Below are 20,868 nucleotides of genomic sequence, written 5' to 3'. Positions count from 1 at the left end.
AAGATTACTTAGAGCAGGTACCCTACGAAAATTCCTGCATTTCATCTGATTATTATGAACATTTGGTTTACTCTGGATCAAAATAATCCAAATTTGTTTAATTTTGCTACAAACTAATTACTTTCAAAACTGTTACCTAGTCTGCTGCCCTTGTACAAAATCAAGTAAAGTTCTACTAACTGAAAGAATTATAGAGGGGTAAGTAGCATCTCAGGGCAGCATTTGTCTCCTGAATAACTTTTTGTTGAAAAGTGTTACTCTGCCAAAATTGTGTTGTTGTAAATTGCATTCGTCACATCCTTTAAACTTGAATTAAATTAGGAAAAAAGTGAGGGGAAAAGAGTTTAGATTTCTCATTTTACTACTGGAAGCAGCTTTTAAGAACGAGGTGTAAACTTGGGTTCAAATTTTAATAATTTGGGTTCAAAAGCAGGAGCCTAAAGTTAGGGTCTTAAAATATATTTAAGCAGGTGCTTGTTTTTTTTTTTTTTCAGAAGTCCTAAGTACCCCATAGTTCCAACTGACCTCAAAGGGAGCAAATGAGTACCCAGTACTTCTAGGTATCTGCCTGATTTTGCAAATTAAGATTTTTAATCTGTTTTTAGGCTCCTCTGTTTGAATAGCTTAGCCCCAATCAATCATTTTACTTTCCTACATCATCACTTTTACTTTGGGGGACTCTCTAAGCATCATCCTTCTCCCATCCCCTACATATCAAGAATGTCATGACCGCTGGAGAGTGCGGGGTGGAGGCAGTCACCAGGGGAAAAAAAAAATCTTGGAGTATCCCTCAAACTGTAAGTGGCTCTTCTGGGAAACAAGCTCCATTCAAGACATCAGTCCAAAAAGCAACAAAAGGGGGCAAAGATTAACTCAGGGATCGGCAACCTTTGGCACGCGGCCCATCAGGGAAATCCGCTGGCGGGCTGGGAGGGTTTGTTTACCTGCAGCGTCCGCAGGTTCGGCCAACAGCAGCTCCCACTGGCCGTGGTTTGCCGTTCCAGGCCAATGGGGGCTGGGGGAAGCGGTGGCCAGCACATCCCTCGGCCTGGAACAGTGAACTGCGGCCAGTGGGAGCTGCGATCATCCAAACCTGCGGATGCTGCAGGTAAACAAACCGTCCCGCCAGCAGATTTCCCTAACAGGCCATGTCCCAAAGGTTGCCAATTTCTGGATTAACTGTATCCTACATAAAATGACAATGGGGGGCTCAAAGGAGGGAGAGAGAGAGACACATACCCCTCATCCTTAACAGTGATGGGAGTCCCTCCTTGGTGAATAGAATAGGTGTAAAAGGACCCCTCTGTATTCTTTTAATCCAAGCTAGAAGTCTTCATTGTCCCTGATGTAGCTACTCCAATACCTACTCAAAGGGCTGGAGTGACTTCCACAGGCTGCTTGAAGTGAGATAGAGAAAACGGTCTTAAGAATGTGAAGTAGTAAAGCATAGCTAGAGAAAGTTAATTTGCATGAGCTTTCCTTCTCCTGAGTTCTTCCACCACTTGCTGTTATACAGCTTTTATGACATAACTAGGGCCCTACCAACTACACAGCTGTGAAAAACTCACAAGACAGTGAAATATGGTCTGTTGTAAGAGGTAAAAGCACACTATGCAGATTTCATGGAGATCAGAGTTTCTCAGATTGGGGGTCCTGACCCAAAAGGGAGTTGCAGGGGAAACACAAAGGTTATTTTAGGGGAGGTTGCAGTATTGCCACCTTTACTTCTGTGCTGCCTTCAGAGCTGGGCTGCTGGAGAGCAGCAGCTATTACAGTGCCCCACCAGCAGTAGTACTGAAGTAAAGGTGGCAATACCATACCAGGCCATCCTTACTTCTGCGCTGCTGCGGGTGGCGGCTCTGCCTTCAGAGCTGGGCTCCTGGCCAGCAGCCACCGCCCTTAACAAAAAGGTTGTCCTTTTGTGGAGAGGTCAGTCAGGCAACAGCCTCCTTATCCATTAGGATGCAAATGGCCATTAAAAACAGTATGCTAGATAGTGTGCTGGATTGAATAGGGTTTCACATGACTGACATGCTAAAAATATCTGAGTTTCTGCCATTTTAAAAACGGGAAGAATATAATTGTAATAGTTAGCTTTACTACATCTAGCAGAATTGAAGATCTTGCTCTGCATAAATAAAGGCTAAGGATAGTTTGATTCTCCAGTACAGTTTCAGGTTTTAATAACTACTAATAAGCTTGTTCCATGAAAGAAGCATAGACAGATTCTTTAAACAATGTGCAGTAGCCATCAATGGAAGTTAACTCGTGTCCAGTGCAAATTAAGAGTACTAGTGCCAAATTAATCACATACAAAATTGGTGAAACTCTGTTCTACACAAACACAATTACTACATCTGACAAAATTTAACAATCCTAGAAAGTTCGTTGGATTGAACTGTCTCTCAACAAAACAGTTGTTACATTTTATTCTGAATAATCACTGAGCTTGAAATTCTGGTTTCTCACTGGATAGTGGACTGGCACATTTATACCTCTAAAGAGAACACAACATCCATGGTACTATGTAGCCCAACTTTTTACTTAACATATAGAAGAGGAAATTACTTTAGTTTTTCCTTATACTTTGTATAGTTTCTAATGGCGATAATGACCTCCTAATGCACGGCTGAGTTATAGGCCCAAGGCAAACTTGTTCAGCCACTCATTAGTTGTCAGGAAATGCTCTCCATAATGGTAACTGCAAATTGAATAGACTATTGAGAGATTTAAATGATCAAAATGGGTGCTGTAGAGAGCATTAGTTCTCTGGTTTCAGAGTAGAAGCCGTGTTAGTCTGTATCTGTAAAAAGAAAAGGAGGACTTGTAGCACCTTAGAGACTAACACATTTATTAGAGCATAAGCTTTCGTGAGCTACAGCTCATTTAGTCTCTAAGGTGCCACAAGTACTCCTTTTCTTTTTTCATTAGTTCTGTACCTGAAGCACCAATACCCTACAACCTTGTCCCAGAAACAACAAAAAGCATTTATATAAAAATGCAAGCAACATGTGCAACAAAGAAAATCTATTTGTAATGGAAATATTAAAATCTTTGTTTAGAGTGCAGTCTTCTGCAAATTGCACAACAAAGTGAATTTGCCCAAAACTCTGGGCACCTTTAACATACATTTAGAAAACATAGGAACAAAATAAAATTGGGCAAAGCAGCAACACTTTATAGCCAAATGCAACTTTCATAAGGACAGGAAAAAAGCAGAAGAGATGGATAAACACCATTTGCTATCCCAATAAGCTATAGTATGGCAATGAAGAACAGGGTGATGAATTTCTTTGAGTTAAGATACAAAGGATGAAAAACAAAAAAGGAAGCGAGAACATGTACTGGCTGCAGACTAAGACTGGAGAGCAAAATATTCCTGAACCAACGCTTGGGATGTTCTACATCATAGGATACATAATCTTTGGGGATTTTTAACTACCCAGATATCAGTTGGACATAAAGCACAGGCAAACAGACATCTCAACCAGAAGAAAAGATATCTGAATCTACTGTTTATCAATAAGGCTACAGTTAGGTCATGGAATCCGTGACATTCATTGACCTCCATGACATTTTCTGCCTTGGCTGGGCAGCTGTGGGGAGTCCCCGTTGCCTGTGCAGGGGGTCGCCCTGTGGCCCACCATGGCTCAACAGCTGTAGGGAGTCACCAGTGCCTGCTGCGGCTGGGAGCTGGCGGACCCTGCAGTCCCCTGCCCGCAGCTGCCCGGTGAGGGTGGGGAACCCTGTAGCAGCCCAGCCTCTTGGGCAGGGGGACCCCAGAGCTCCCATGCACTGCAGCAGTGTGGGACCCGGGAGCCACAGCAGCAGGGTGCTGAACCCACCTACCCCTTTTGTCAGAGATATTTTTTGTGAAGGTCAGGGGCTTCTGTGAATTTTTGTTTAGTACCTGTGACTTTTACTAAAAATATCTAACAAAAACTTAGCCTTATTTATCAACCAAAGTGAATTGACTGCAAACACTGGAATAAAAGCATTAAATTACTTTATTTCACTCTGCTAAGGAATGAGTTCACAAATGTAGCAAAACTTGGGTAGAAAATTTTAGAAAAACACATTTGGCGGGTATTCAGAAATCTATTGGGGAAGGTGCATTGAAAGGAATTATTAACATTCACCATTGTAAAGTAAGCCTGTGGAATCAAAAGAGATTCATTAACTCAGGCACCACACAGTTCCTCTGACTGGAAGGAACAGAGAGGTGTCATATGGTTGAATTAAAAATAACTGGTAGAAGTTAATAAAACCTATATTGTAAATGGAAAAGATGAAAGGACACCAAACAAAATACATAAAGTCATTTAAGGACTCCAGGGAGAGGAAAAGGCAGGAAAATAGAATGAGTTATTGTTAGCCAAAGGAGTCAAAAAGAGGAGAGGGGAGGGGAAAGAAGGATATCTATACCTGTACTACAATATGAGAGAGAGAGAAAGAAAGAAGGCCCATTAATAACGTCCAAGTAATCTAGCTTTAACAGAGGAAGGCACTGAAGTTAATGGCTCACAGTTTGCTGACTTAATGAACTGGAACAATAAATACAGAAGGGAAATCTGACCTATTAGGAAGTAATGAAAGTTTATTTTTAAAATAGTTATTGAGGAAAAGCAGGTAAGATGTGAAAATGTGAATATATAGAATTCAATCAGGTTAAGTTGCATGGAAACACAATCAGGCTAGCTAGCAGTAAGAAAGGTTACCCGTGAACACACAACAAATGTTGAAGATGTGCTGGGAGTATGGAAGAAGCATTTTGACAAAGCGCTGAACCCTGTAGTTCATCCAGATGCAAGCATTTTAGACAAGCTAGATCAGAGGTGAGCAAACTATGGCCCCCAGGACCATCCTGCCTGGCCCTTGAGCTCCCGGACAGGGAAGCTAGCCTCCTCCCCCGCTGCCTAACCGCCAGTGCTCTGGGAGGCAGGGTTGCGAGCTCCTGCCGGGCAGCACGGCAGCATGGCTGGCTCCAGCTGGGCAGCGCGGCTGCCAGTCCTGGTGCTCTGAGCAGCATGGTAAGGGGGTGGGGAGTAGTCAGGGGGCAGTAAGTGGGAGGGGGCGGATAGGGGGCAGGGGCCAGGCTGTTTGGGGAGGCACAGCCTTCCTTACCCGGCCCTCCATACAGTTTCAGAACCCCAATGTGGCCCTCAGGCCAAAAAGTTTGCCAACCCCTGTGCTGGATAAACAGGGCAACTTGCAAGGCAGAATGGATATCAGCACTGAGCTGCCATCAGAGGAAACAGAAAGAGCAGTGAAGCAGTTAAAAAACGGGACAGCTGCAGGAATAGACAATATAACAGGTGCGCTGCTAAAAGCCAGTGGGACGAGGGCTATCAAAGCATTAGGAAGAATACATTAAAAGGTGTGGGAGCAAAAGGAGTTACTAGACAACTCGCTAAAGGCAATGGTTGTACCAGTCCTGAAGAAAGGAGATTCTACAGATCAGAATAATTAGACAGAGATAAGCTTACTATCAGGGAAAAATCATGATGAAAATAATTGTAACACAATTAAGGCCAACTCTAGAGGAAGGCAATGAACAGTGATGCTTCTGACTAGGCCGAAGTTGCACGGGTCAGACATTCACATGGCAATTACCATCCTGTACACTTGATTTCTATCCTTAGTAAAAGGATTGAAAAATACTGAGACCCCTCTTCCCTCCCCAAAATCACTAACCATTAAGAGTTTAAGAGAAACAAAAGTAATAAGCAGCAAGATTGGCTTTATGGATAAAAATACAAAATTAGATAAAGTACCAAAAGTGGTAGGTACATTTGGATATCAGTAAAGCATGTGATATAGTAGCCCATGTAATTCGACTATAAAATTAGTTTCTCTACAAGCTGTTTGAGCACTAACCTATGAATTGAATACTGGCTGATAAACAAAGTTCCTAGGGCTAGTCTACACTAGAAGTGCTACATCGATGCAGCTGCACCGTGTAATGTGTCTGGAGAAGATGCTCTATGCTGACAGGAGACAGCTCTCCCATCAGCGTAATATATCCACCTCCGCGAGATGCAGTAGATATGTCAATGAGACAAGCTCTCCTGCCGACATAGCGATATCCACACTGGTGCTTAGGTTGGTGTAACTTATGTCACACAGGTGGGTGGCTTACTCACACCCCTGAGTGACGTAAGTTATACCGAAGTAAAGGGTAGCATAGACCTGGTAATAGATAATCAATATGGCCAGTTTGTGAGGAGGGGGAGAAATGTCTTGTGTGGTACCACAGGTATCACGTTAGATTCATGTTATATGGTGTCTAAAAAATAAATTAGTGTGAACAATGGAGCTTTCAGCTCATGCCCACAGCATCCACATGGGAGAGTTACAGCACAGCACTTTGATACTCACTGACATTTGCAAACTGCATAGCAGTGTCGACACGCCCTTAGAAATGAGTTTGCAACACGATACACAGCATGAGATAAATGCAATCTGAGGATCCATATGCAGAAGCATTATATTGTGTGTGTAACCACACATGGAATACTGCATTCAGTTTTAGCCTACATCAGAAAGATGTAGAAAAAGTGGAAGGAAGTTAGAGGAAGAACCCAAAAATGATTAGAGATTCATGAGGGAATACACTAATGAGAAAAACTGAAGGAGCTAAATATGTATATTCTAAGTTTGCCACAATTAGGAGGCGGACAAAGAAAGAGTTTACAAATACCCCGAATGGATGTAAAACACCCGGGAAGAAAAATAATTTAGGATAATAAAAATGTAACCTGAGAGCAGAAACACTTCCTGTCAGTCAGATCAATCAGGCACAGAAATCTCTCTGGGAAAGTGGGATAGAAGCCCAACATTTGAGACGGTTGAAACTAAACTGAACAAAGAACTAATACAACAGGAAATAATGCTGCCTGAGCAGGGAGAAGGTCTCGATGACCTAACAGAAGTCAGAAGTGAAAAGATCTCAGAGATTCTATGAAACTAGTGATCCATAAAAAATATATATATATATATATATATATATATATATATATATATATATAAATAATGCACATCCCATATGGTTTCGTTTCTATTCAAAACACAAATGATGAACTCAATGCGGGGAATTCTTGGGAATTAATGGTAGGTTTCAGAGTAGCAAAGTATGCATCCGATGAAGTGAGCTATAGCTCATGAGAGCTTATGCTCTAATAAATTTGTTAGTCTCTAAGGTGCCACAAGTCCTCCTTTTCGGGGGGAATTAATGGCTTTCAGTTGTATGTTGGGTTGCAGACTCTTCCCAGCCAATTATTAGGCCACAAAAAGTATCCTGGACCTGCCAAGCTTCCTGAAATCAGTAGTCCCTAATTCTGTTTATGAAGGTGCCATGAACAGAAATGAAAGGGGAGTTTAAAGGTGATTTTCCATGTATTGCTTTGCTTTTATTTCATGCTGTAAACCACTAATTCTTTTCTCTTGCACTCATTATTGCTTTTCTTAGCACTACACATCCTTATAGTTTACACTCCAATTTGTAAATCATTTGTTAACATTGACCTCTATTTTGGCACTTAGCCATCAGATCATTACAATTATCAGTGCTATGATCTTGTCAGATCTCACAGGATCAGACCACATACTTGGTGTGCAATCCTGGGCCCACTGAAGTTAATGTAAGTGTTGCCATTGACTTCAGTGGGGCCAGGATTTAACCCATAGATGGGAGACCTCCAAAGAACATAGGTGCTGAACAAAATGGTACTGGTGGCATTTCTCGACTCAGTACTGGACTAAAGTCCTGGCATACTATTAGTAGGCACTGGCATTCTGCCTCAATGCGCCTGCAATTCCAGCTCAATAAGAGTATTCTTCACTTCTTATCCTAAACTGAAATGTTATTGAGTACTGTTTAATAGCAGTTGCTTTCCACCCCAGAGTAGTGGGTGAAATTGCATTATACATCCTTTGTCTACCTAACAGTGGTGCAGTGAGGTCTAATTCAGTGCTTGCACAATGCTCTGAGGTCCTCAGAAACAAAAAAACTGAAGTGGTGTTGTAGTGAAAAACAAGTATAAGTTAGCTACCACATCTACTTGCTCTGGAATTGGAACTTTTATTTCACTTAATACAAAGTATAATTAACTCATACAGTGTTTTTTTTCTGAGATACTTGAACATTTATCACTTCATAGCTTTAAGAAATTTTGACTTATCTTCATCTTTATTTTTTTAAATAGATCACTCAGTTCACTTAGGGACTCCCTTTGACATCAATGGGCTTTGGTTCAAAGACCTCAATGTTTGAGTTGATTTTTGTTAATGAAGTTAAGAAAACTGTACCTAAATATACTTTGGAAATTATATTTATCTATTCAAGCAAATGATTGCATTTCAGTCGACAAAACAGACAGATCAGTTATGTCAGAGTTTGTTTCTGAAAATATGACTATTCTGCTTTGGATAACATATATTATATCTGCATTATGCTAAGATCCAGATTCTCAAAACGTCAAAAGGTATTTAAGCACCTATTTCACACTGAAATCATTGTGAGTTAGACACCTAAATGCCCTTGAGGATTTGGGCCTAAACCACAAAGAATACATTTTAAAAAACCCAGAAAACATTAGGATAAACAGCTTAATTCTACAGATTCCAAAATTTGGATTAACTATTTTTAAAACTAAACCAAAAATGCATTTTTATAAAGGCATATTGTTAAATCTCCAGTCTACACTGAGGTTTATTATAACTCTCATTGATGCAATTATTGTTAATCCCTATCGCAAGTTTATCATCTCTGAAAAATGCAAGTTACCTTACTGGCAGAAGTTGCTCCACTTGTATGTGTTTTAGGAGACTGACTGGCACTAGTGCTTGCAGGTTTCATCTGTGAAATAAAAGCATAAATACAAAAGAAGGGGGGGGGGGAACAATATGTCAGAATATACTGGTAAAGCGGAGCAAAATACTTCATTTATAAAAAGATTCTCTGAGGGTTCTGTTTCTTAGACTATTTTATTCAAAATACTAACAAGTTCATTTATATTCAGTGTCTGCTTTACAAGTCATCTGAAGCAGTTTTCAGAGTTATAATTCAGATCACCAGAGGATCATTTGAGATGGTTTTCTTGTGAGCAGAGCAGTTATTGCAGACTGAATTATTTTTCATACTTCATATATAATCATATATAAATCTACGCTATTTCCTAAAATTGAGGTGCTCGTTTTGGTTAACAGTGAAGCCATATGTAATCATCTGTATCTCATGATACTTCAAGAGTAACTGCTGTAAACTGAAGTCAGATAGCTTGATTTTTTTAAATTAAAAACAAAACACAATCAGTGCAAGCTTGAAAAAAAATATTTTTTTTTTTAAACCTGCATTAGCAACATGCCCTGGTTCCTTCATGTCACATTTAGATTATTGAACAGAAATTATACAGGAGAAAATTATCTTCAAAACAGAAAAGCCTATAAAAGCATCTGTGTAAAAAGTACTGTGGATGCAGCAATAGTTTCCCTTCTTGATGACATGTGAACAACGTGGTGCAACGTGCAGAGAGGGAGAAATGAGGCAAAGAGGTGCTTACACATACAAATACTGATAGGTAGAATTGAGGGCTTTCAAATTAAACAAATGTGTGTGCAGATGGAACAAAAACACAGCAAATAATTAATTTCTGCATGACTGCAGTTTCATGTCAGTGTAACGCCAATGATACTAATGGACTTACATTGGTATACAACTGGAATGAAATTGTGATAAAAATCAGAAGTGGCTAGAAAAATCAACCTTGAGCAATGGATGCAAAGAACTATTGTCTTTCAGAAGAAACAGATAGAGAAAACCTACTTAGAGACAGAAGACCTCTCTCAGGTATATGAACTCCTGAGATTTTACAGCAGAGTATTTTGAACGATCCCCTAAACACAGAAAAGCCTGCAGGCTGCTGGTTCCTTACCAGGCTCCTGCAGCGGCCTGGTAAGGAAATTACTATACAAAATGAAGAAACACCAATATTCAGCCCATCAGACATAAGGGACTGTGATAGATTAGTAGCCTCAAACACAAACAAAAGATATCATTCATAAAGATAAACGCCACATCATGTTCTTTCCTTCTGACTTTAGCTCCAGAACACAATATGAACGGAGAGAATTTCTCCTGCACAAACAAAATTTTTAAATTACAAAGACTAAAGCGGCCCTTCTGAAGCTGAACTTCAGCTAGTGAACCAGTGCAAAGGGCAATACTCTGTTCACAGATATATACATACTACATCATTGAAGTGTGGCCCACAAGTACATTTTCCAAAATGTACGTGCAGGAGGAAATTGATGGTATTTTCTTCAAATATTTCAGGCTTGGATTTAGCATTATGAAAAAAATGAAAACCAAATGAGCACAGTATCATGTGCCAAAACCAATAATACTGTTAGTGTGATGATGCTTGTACATTTGGGACAACTCACATTCATAAAGCTAACTACATGCTTAAGTGTTTAGAGGATCGGTGCCTTGCTGGACACCTAAAAAATTGCATCCAGTCACAGTATGGCTGCACAGATTTGGTTGCTAGGACACACAGTAAATTTGATGTTCATTTTGGAAAAGAAATTTAGTGCTGTATTACTGTTAAATACCATCAAGGAAATCCTGAAGTTTAGATTTTCATCAAAACAACTTCAAAAGTAAATTACTTTTTAATCCCAATTAACCTTAGTGTCCTTTCAAAACAAAGACCATTTCCAGTTGCTCTCGTTAAACTAAATTAATTAGCTAATTAGAATTAGCAGCAGCTCTTCTTCTTCTTTTTTCCTTTATGCCACTTTTCCTGGTGAAGGTCACGGCAGCAGCACGGACAGCAGAAAGGACCAGACCTCCTTTTCCTCCACAACAGGCAAACTGGGAGATTTAATCCCTCCAGCATGTCCTGGATCGGCCTTGGGGCCTTCGCCCAGTGGGACATGCCCGGTAGAGTTCCAACGGAAGCCTCCCAGGGAGCTCCTCTTGATCCAGAGGACAGAGCTGAGGCCCTCCTGAATAGCCGAGCTCCTCCTTAGCAGCTCCTTATTAGCAGCAGGTATTTCATTTAAACTTCTTGAAAACCTAGCACTAGACTGTAGACTTTACAGGGCAGGAACTACCTCTTGCTATATGTGGTGTCTAGCACAACAGGACTGCCATATCCGTTGTGGCCTCTGTTTGCTGCTGTAATACAATCGTGCTCACTTTAATATGTTTGTTAGATGCTCAGATGCCATGGTGATGGTCAGATTCGATCTTTGGATTACAGCAGAAGTTTGTGTGATATTTTACTCTATATAATAAAATAGATTAGTCTTTTCCAAAAAAATTTGTAGTTAAATATACAAAACAAGGTAAATCAAATCATGTGAATCAACTCCATACACAGCCGGAGCACCTGAAAAAAAATTACCCAGATGTTAACCATGCAATAATACAGGAGATGATATAATCTGTTTGCATCAACATAATGAATTACACAATGTGATTATGTACTAAAATGTACGTCAGTCTGAAATGGTGCAGTGTCTGATGTACATATTTTTTATACATCCGGACACCAATTTTCTTATTACTGTCCTAGGATAAGAAATGTTGCTGAATGCTCTCAACATCCACTGACTTCAGTAGGTACTGAGCACTTCTACAGCATCAGGGACATTTTAAAGGGACACTGTCAGCTTCAATCTCTTAAAATTCACTATACAGTATAACAGTTTAACTAGTTTAAAAAGCATTAATCTTTTCATTCTTTTAAAAAGAAATGCATCAGGGATTTTCAATGGAGTTACTCGCAATTGGCAACTGGGTACGCAAGATCGGAATCAGCATTCTGATGATTGTGATTAGAGGCTGGAAAATCAACAGACACATCAGACGTATCACCTCTATTCTTGAGTTCCTACCACAATAGAAAGCCACTAATTTCCTTCCCCAGGTGCAACTTTCTAAGTATACTTCTAATCTTGACAGATTTTTTTTAAGAGAATTCCCTGATGAATTCAGTTGGAGGATCTCAAAAGACTTGCATGATATGACGCTCTATTACTGTATATTTGGAACTTACTTCTGAAATATTAGACTAGCTGCATTTTATCCTAAATTTGAAGTCAATGTATTGATTTAAAAACATTTTTTAAAACAAAAACATAACCTTTCAAAAACATCAACAGGGTAACCCATTTTGACAAAGGTACAACATTCTTGGAAATGCTTTGGTATTTTGAGCTACTGCAAAAGTTCACCTAACATGGGGTATCCAGAGGTAGAGGATATTTCTAACATTGTATATTCAGCCAAACGGCAACACTATATTTCTTGCACACAAAATTTTACATGAGCCGCTATAATATGACCCTAAGTATTTGATCGTGCAAGGTGATGGATGCCCACCTCCATTGTAAGTCAACAGGAGTTCGTTCATTTTACTCAGCACTAGAGTTGGTCAAATTTTTTTCAATTTTCAGTGAAAAATTGTTAACTTTTTTTGTGACTTTTTTGTCCCATTTTTTCCACCATCTGACTCTATTCAGCACCTTGCTGGATTACAATCTAAAATTTAAAATGAATGGAGAACACTCTAAACCCTTTAAAAATCTAACATACAGCTAGACTAACCAGTAAAGTGCATATACCTGACTTGCATATTCACCTTTTGATGCACTCCATTTAGCACTAACAGAAGTTACACATACTGGCCAGCCATGTAAGGGCGCATATACAAAGAGGAATAGAGTGGCACACTCCCTCTGTGCCCCACAGAGCTCCTGGAGGCCCACTGGTTGCAGCAGGGACCAAGCAAAAGTTCCAGGCACTGCAGGTTTCCAACTCCCCTCCCCTTCAGAAAGAGCCGCAGGAGAGAGGAAACTACAGTGAGTGCAGGTTCTGCCCAGAGGGAAGGAAGTAAAGGAGCAAGATAGGCAGAAAGAGTGTAGATGCGAGTGGGGAAGGGGTTGGTGAGACAGAGAGAGAGAGAAGGTCTGGGCTGTTGGGGAGGCGAGAGAGAAATAAGGCTGCTCTGCACCATTTTCTTCAAGGACAAGAACACAGCAGAGCAGAATGGATATCCCTGGATCCTGATACTGGCCTCATCTGCTTGTTGTTCCTGCTTTAGTTGCCTGCGGTACTATACTTAGCTCAGTTGCCTCAACCTGGTAACATACATTGGAAGAAAAATGTTCGTTAATGAAGAAAAGTCACACACTTGAGCTGCTGTCTACACTACAGGCATAGCACAACACAGTAAAGAGTTCAGGGGTGAAATCCTGGCCTCACTGAAGTCAATGCCAAAACTCCAGTTGACTTCAATGGAGTCAGAATTTCATCCTTGAATTTTTAAGCTCCAAAGACACTGGGTTCTTCCACTTAAAGAACTGTTTGGATTTTTAAGTTATTCAATGTGGTCTTAAAACATTTATGATGCAATCACACAGATACATCCTACTGTTTTAAAAAACTTGTAAAATCTGGGACCCAAACAAACTCTGGCAGAGACCTGATAAAATTAGCAGCAAAGAGACCTACGCTCTCTTCCTCCTTATGCTATAGGCGTATATTTCAGCTGGTGTCTATATATATGCAGTCATGGACTAATTACAGAAGCACTACTATGATTATATATATATCTCATACCTGAAATATCATTAAAAGAATTATCCTCAAACTGCAGGCTCTTAACGCCCACCATTAACACCAAAAGATCATGGAATAAAATGCTAAAAATGGAAGTCTTACGGAGTCATCTAGTGTACCTCCTCACCTACGTGGGATTATGCCTTACCAATTGCTCTCTACAGTACATTTGCTATGTTTTTTCCAGTCTAATTTTCAGTGTCCCAAGAAAGGGCTTCCACTTATTTCCTTGGGAGATTATTTTATACCTTAATAGAGTTCATAGTTAGATCTTCCTGATATTCAGGCTAAACTGTCCCTTTCTTAATTTTATCTCATAATTACTAGTAAACCCTCTACTACTCTAAATAATTCCTCTCTCTCTCTCTTTGGCATTTACGTTTCCAGAAATTTTCAAGCAGTATCACATCCCCTTACAGCTACTGCTTAGCTAAATTACACATATGTGATTTTTTAAATTCTTCTTTCAACATAAACCAATTCCTCAGGACTCCCAATCATTTTCATTGTGCCTCTCTGTATTCTGCCAGTGTCTTTCTGATAACGAGGTAGCCAGAACCAAACACAATATTCTGCATGTGTTTAACTAACATTCTGCTCCATGATATGAAACCTCTGCATGTGCAACCCACAAACTGCACTGGCCTTTTTTACTGTAATATAACATTGAAAGCTAGTTTTCAGTCTATAATTGCCCACAAGAAACCTGGAAAGTAGGTCATATAATTTGGATTATTACTTAGTTCCAATTTTATTTTTTAATTTGCAGAAGTTCAGAGGTTATTGATTATTGGTTATTGATACTAGAACTAAAGTTGTTTAGCAGGTTAAATAAAATAGTATGCAGTCCTTGACATTTTAGGTATTTATCCACAGTGGAACAGTCACTGACGAGAAAGAGAGAGTAAATACGAATGATTCTGTATTCCAATGGTAAGGGCACCAATCCGGGAGGAGGGTCCAGTCCCCCTGCTCCAATCATTCTTTCATTATTCATCCAAAGTGCAACAGCTTCAACAGGAGAGACTGAAGGAGTCCCACACCACAATATCCCATAGCTTAGTGGATAGAGCACTCTCCTGAGATATGGAAGACTCTTGTTCAAATCCTCTCTCCTCCTCAGGCAGAAAGGAGGGAATTGAGCTTGGGTCTCCCACATCTCAGGTGAATGCTCTAACCATTGGGCTAAGAGCTATAAGGTAGGCAACAGTCCTACCACCACCAGGACTAAGTGAGACAGGCAGCCAACTCACTCCTTCAAAAAGCAGTTTAGGTGCCTATACTGCCCAATTCCAGGCAGCTGGTTCCATTCTGTGGATCTCTAGGCACCTCCCTGAAGCACAGACATAGATGCCCATCTCTGAGACAGGGGTGGGGCTTAGCATACACTCCCTTCTGGTCAGTATCTCCTATTGGCTACCTTAGGCTGCTTCCCCCAAGTGTCCTGGTTTTTATGGATCACATTCCAAAATGCCTATCTGTCCCCATTCATTGTATAAAGTGCCTAACTTCGCTTTGTGGATTCTGGTGCTGTTCATGTAATTTTCATGTAATTAAAGCCCCAAAGTTAGGTGCTGTGCCACTCACTGTTGCAACACATAATTCCACCCTGAAGTCTCAGAAGAAGATACACACCGACCAGGGTTACGGTCCAAAACCTGCACAATGTTTTCTCAGAATAAAAAGTTTAATAATAGCCTTCTACAGAGTCTTAGGGTATGTCTACACTACGGAATAAGGTCAAATTTACAGAAGTCGGTTTTTTAGAAATCGGTTTTATATATTCAAGTGTGTGTGCCCCACAGAAAATGCTCTAAGTGCATTAAGTGCATTAACTCGGCGGAGTGCTTCCACCGTACCGAGGCTAGAGTCGACTTCCGGAGCGTTGCACTGTGGGTAGCTATCCCACAGTTCCCGCAGTCTCCGCTGCCCATTGGAATTCTGGGTTGAGATCCCAATGCCTGATGGGGCTAAAACATTGTCGCGGGTGGTTCTGGGTACATATCGTCAGGCCCCGTTCCCTCCCTCCCTCCGTGAAAGCAAGGGCAAACAATCGTTTTGCGCCTTTTTTCCTGAGTTATCTGTGCAGACACCATACCACGGCAAGCATGGAGCGCACTCAGCTCACTGTCACCATATGTCTCCTGGGTGCCGGCAGACGTGGTACTGCATTGCTACACAGCAGCAGCAACCCATTGCCTTGTGGCAGCAGACGGTGCAATAGGACTGGTAGCCATCATCGTCATGTCCTGAGGTGTGAGGTCGATCAGGAGCGCCTGGGCAGACATGGGTGCAGGGACTAAATCTGGAGTGACTTGACCAGGTCATTCTCTTTAGTCCTGCAGTCAGTCCTATTGAACCATCTTATGGTGAGCAGGCAGGCAATACAGATTGCTAGCAGTCCTATTGCATCATCTTCTGCCGGGCAGGCAAGAGATGAGGATGGCTAGCAGTCGTACTGCACCGTCTGCTGCCAGCCAAAGATGTAAAAGATAGATGGAGTGGATCAAAACAAGAAATAGACCAGATTTGTTTGGTACTCATTTGCCTCCTCCCCCGTCTTGGGGACTCATTCCTCTAGGTCACACTGCAGTCACTCACAGAGAAGGTGCAGCGAGGTAAATCTAGCCATGTATCAATCAGAGGCCAGACTAACCTCCTTGTTCCAATAAGAACAATAACTTAGGTGCACCATTTCTTATTGGAACCCTCCGTGAAGTCCTGCCTGAAATACTCCTTGATGTAAAGCCACCCCCTTTGTTGATTTTAGCTCCCTGAAGCCAACCCTGTAAGCCATGTCGTCAGTCGCCCCTCCCTCCGTCAGAGCAACGGCAGACAATCGTTCCGCGCCTTTTTTCTGTGCGGACGCCATACCAAGGCAAGCATTGAGGCCGCTCAGCTCACGTTGGCAATTAGGAGCACATTAAACACCACATGCATTATCCAGCAGTATATGCAGCACCAGAACCTGGCAAAGTGATACCGGGCGAGGAGGCGACATCAGCGCGGTAACGTGAGTGATCAGGACATGGACACAGATTTCTCTGAAAGCATGGGCCCTGCCAATCATGCATCATGGTGCTAATGGGGCAGGTTCATGCTGTGGAACGCCAGTTCTGGGCTCGGGAAACAAGCACAGACTGGTGGGACTGCATAGTGTTGCAGGTCTGGGACGATTCCCAGTAGCTGCGAAACTTTTGCATGCGTAAGGACACTTTCATGAAACTTTGTGACTTGCTTTCCCCTGCCCTGAAGCGCATGAATACCAAGATGAGAGCAGCCCTCACAGTTGAGAAGCGAGTGGCGATAGATAGCCCTGTGGAAGCTTGCAATGCCAGACAGTTACCGGTCAGTTGGGAATCAATTTGGAGTGGGCAAATCTACTGTGGGGGTTGCTGTGATGCAAGTAGCCCACACAATCAAAGATCTGCTGATATCAAGGGTAGTGACCCTGGGAAATGTGCAGGTCATAGTGGATGGCTTTGCTGCAATGGGATTCCCTAACGGTGGTGGGGCTATAGACGGAACCCATATCCCTATCTTGGCACCAGAGCACCAAGCCGCCGAGTACATAAACCGCAAGGGGTACTTTTCGATAGTGCTGCAAGCTCTGGTGGATCACAAGGGACGTTTCACCAACATCAACGTGGGATGGCCGGGAAAGGTACATGACGCTTGCATCTTCAGGAACTCTGGTCTGTTTCAAAAGCTGCAGGAAGGGACTTTATTCCCAGACCAGAAAATAACTGTTGGGGATGTTGAAATGCCTATATGTATCCTTGGGGACCCAGCCTACCCCTTAATGGCATGGCTCATGAAGCCGTACACAGGCAGCCTGGACAGTGGTCAGGAGCTGTTCAACTACAGGCTGAGCAAGTGCAGAATGGTGGTAGAATGTGCATTTGGACGTTTAAAGGCGCGCTGGCACAGTTTACTGACTCGCTTAGACCTCAGCGAAACCAATATTCCCACTGTTATTACTGCTTGCTGTGTGCTCCACAATATCTGTGAGAGTAAGGGGGAGATGTTTATGGCGGGGTGGGAGGTTGAGGCAAATCGCCTGGCTGGTTATGCGCAGCCAGACACCAGGGCGGTTAGAAGAGCACAGGAGGGCGCGGTACATATCAGAGAAGCTTTAAAAACCAGTTTCATGACTGGCCAGGCTACGGTGTGAAAGTTCTGTTTGTTTCTCCTTGATGAAATCCCCCGCCCCTTGGTTCACTCTATTTCCCTGTAAGCTAACCACCCTCCCCTCCTCCCTTCGATCACCGCTTGCAGAGGCAATAAAGTCATTGTTGCTTCACATTCATGCATTCTTTATTCATTCATCACACAAACAGGGGGATGACTACCAAGGTAGCCCAGGAGGGGTGGTGGAGGAGGGAAGGAAAATGCCACACAGCACTTTAAAAGTTTACAACTTTAACATTTATTGAATGCCAGCCTTCTGTTTTTTGGGCAATCCTCTGTGGCGGAGTGGCTGGTTAGCCGGTGGCACTCCCACCGCGTTCTTGGGCGTCTGGGTGTGGAGGCTATGGAACTTGGGGAGGAGGGCGGTTGGTTACACAGGGGCTGTAGCGGCAGTCTGTGCTCCAGCTGCCTTTGCTGCAGATCAACCATACACTGGAGCATACTGGTTTGGTCCTCCAGCAGCCTCAGCTTTGAATCCTGCCTCCTCTCATCATGCTGCCGCATGATTTAGAAAATCATTTTTTCTAAATTAAGAGTAACAGCTCAGTGGGGGAATTTGAAATCAAGCTGAAAAGATGGGCTCAGCTCACTGAGGAGGTGGAAGGATACTGTATAGGAAAAACCTAAACTATCCTGTAAAGCAGGGATCGGCAACCTTTGGCATGCGGCCCACCGGGGTAAGCCCCCACATCCCTCAGCCTGCGCCACTTCCCGCAGCCCCTATTGGCCTGGAATGGCGAACCGCAGCCAGTGAGAGCTACAATTGGCCAAACCCGCAGATGTACCGGGTAAACAAACAGGCTTACCCTGGCGTGCCATGTGCCAAAGGTTGCCGATCCCTGCTGTAAAGCCTAGAGGAAAGGGACAGCTGGGTTCCCAGGCTGCACAATTCCTTCCTGAAACCAAGCAAGAAAGGAAGAGGACTTGCCTAAGTCACCCATGGAGGCACAGTAGGGAAGGACTTTAGAGGATCCAAGAGTCCATCCAAATTATACTGTATATAATTCAGTTGTAAACAAGAGCTAACATATGTTTCACAATGAGTTATTTTTCAGTAGCTTTTTCAGTAGCTTTTCCTGTATAAAAAGTATTACATGTACCTGTTCCTTCTGTTGTTTCTTGTCTCTCTTGATGTTTTTTTTATTTAACAGTAGTTTTAAGTGTCAAACACTGTAATAAACTTATCTATGAATCTCTCTACTCTTGTGGCTGATACTTACTAGCTATAAAGGAATCAAGAACCAGAAAGAGGAATGATCCTAACACTAATTAGCATTGGACAACATGCTAGTCTGATACACTTAATGCAGAGGATCAGGGAGACAACACTTTGCCATAGGTAATTTTACCAAGTAGGCGTTTGATAACAGCATAAACAAGTTTAAATTAGCCTCCAAAGAAAACCCCATAAACTGATTTTGACCTGTTTTGCCTTGGATGTGATAAGCACATCCTCTTTTCCCCAGACCTGAGGTTCATTGCTCTAACTAAAATAAGCACCTTGATGCTGCTGAAGCAAGAACTTACAAATGGGAATGGAGAAGTAGCTGTACTATAGTCTGGAGAGTGGCAGTTATAAGTTTACGGTCAGGCATATCTGCTTGCTGACAATCAGCTGTTGTACATTCTTAAAGTAGATGAGTTCATGCAAGAGGTTAGCTAGAGATTCTGATGGAGACAATGCCCATGTACACTTCAGTTTCTTGGCCAAAGGACCTCTCTAACAATATGGCACTCATTCAAAATTAGCATGTCCTTTATACAGTTAATTTCATTATGCTGCATTTATTTCTTTAGTAAGTTATTATGGAATGTATATACCACCTCCCTTCTGTAGGGGGAGCACTGACACTAGAACAGAGCACCCTCTTCTTACAAATCAGACTGTTTTAATTTTATAATTAAAATTTTTCCTCTTTTAGGGTAACTCTTGTGTTGGAGAAACCTGGTGTCACTTTTGATCACTTCCTTGCATAGACAAATGTTCATGGTCAAACTGTTATGAGTTGTAAACTAAAGCACTCTTACAAGTTAAAAAAAGACAAAAGTAATTTGAGATAACCCACATCACACCAAACTGTCTAGGTTTGGCAACACAGCATTGGCTATAAACAATGATTCAGGCATTATAAGTTGCGAGCATAACAACCTTTACCTTTATTCAAGGTAGGCTGGAAAAACTTGGGCACAAAAAGGAGCGTGCAGACAGAATCAGAGAGGGCGTATTATAGTAACCATTGTTCCTTCAGGCAGCATCATATTTACTTAAACTGGTTTTAGCCAGATGATTAAGAGAGAAGACCTCATGTTACAGGCAAATTACCATTCATCTGGGAAGTGTCAAAGGCACTACTGAGATTTAACCAACACAATCACTAGTATGACTGAAATTTCATAGTTTTCAGATCTTTTGAATTAATAGAGAGGTACAGTATGTGTATTACAATATGTTTGGTATTACATGAATTTCATTAGAAGTATTTGATGTGACCCAGAAGGCTAGTTAGATATAAGTTTAAAAATCTGTCTTTTAAAAAGCACCCTACGAGCATTTCCCGATTTATCAGCATTCAGAATACTGTTAAAAACACACTTATTCAAATCCACAGGCAGTCTGCCCAGCATGCGTAGTGTCCTCCACACACAAGCCTGGCTTGGTTGCTGTGCTGCCCTTAGCTCCTCCACAGCCGCCTCTGGCATTAACAATAGCAGACACAAAGTGCCTAGTGATAGTTAATGCTGCTCCCAGCAGCATTAGCTTCCATGGATTTTTCTAAGTGAAATAGAACAAAATATGCCACACAGTGGCACAGCCAGGATTAGGCAACAGGAGTTCTTGGCTCCTGGCCCTAAACTCAATCTTAGAGCCCTGTCTGGACTGCTGAATTACAAATACCAATTCCAGATAAAGTAGCATTTATAGAGGTTGGGTGCCCTTCTGAAATAAATACTTGGACCCAGATTCTCCACTCCTGCCAACATGCAGATTTGAAGTGACAGGGGAATCAGAGCAGAGCTCTTTTCACACAAAATTGAACAGCACAAGA

The 20,868-nt window shown here is 41.8% G+C and overlaps 1 protein-coding gene across 5 annotated transcripts in view; it reads right to left on the bottom strand.

Moving 5' to 3' along the window:
* The window catches only part of CAST (calpastatin), a 114,372-nt gene that overhangs the window by 82,732 nt on the left and 10,772 nt on the right, over positions 1 to 20,868 (bottom strand). For all 5 annotated transcript variants that reach the window (XM_073344562.2, XM_073344560.2, XM_073344563.2 and 2 more), the window contains exon 3: positions 8,786 to 8,857. In XM_073344562.2, the coding sequence (XP_073200663.1) occupies positions 8,786 to 8,857 (72 nt within the window). The remainder of the gene's footprint in view (positions 1 to 8,785; positions 8,858 to 20,868) is intronic.

This window comes from Lepidochelys kempii, chromosome 5 (assembly GCF_965140285.1).
Source record: "Lepidochelys kempii isolate rLepKem1 chromosome 5, rLepKem1.hap1, whole genome shotgun sequence".
NCBI classification, from domain to species: Eukaryota; Metazoa; Chordata; order Testudines; family Cheloniidae; genus Lepidochelys; species Lepidochelys kempii.
Note: the sequence above shows the minus strand (reverse complement) of the source record. Positions and strands in the feature narration are given on the sequence as shown.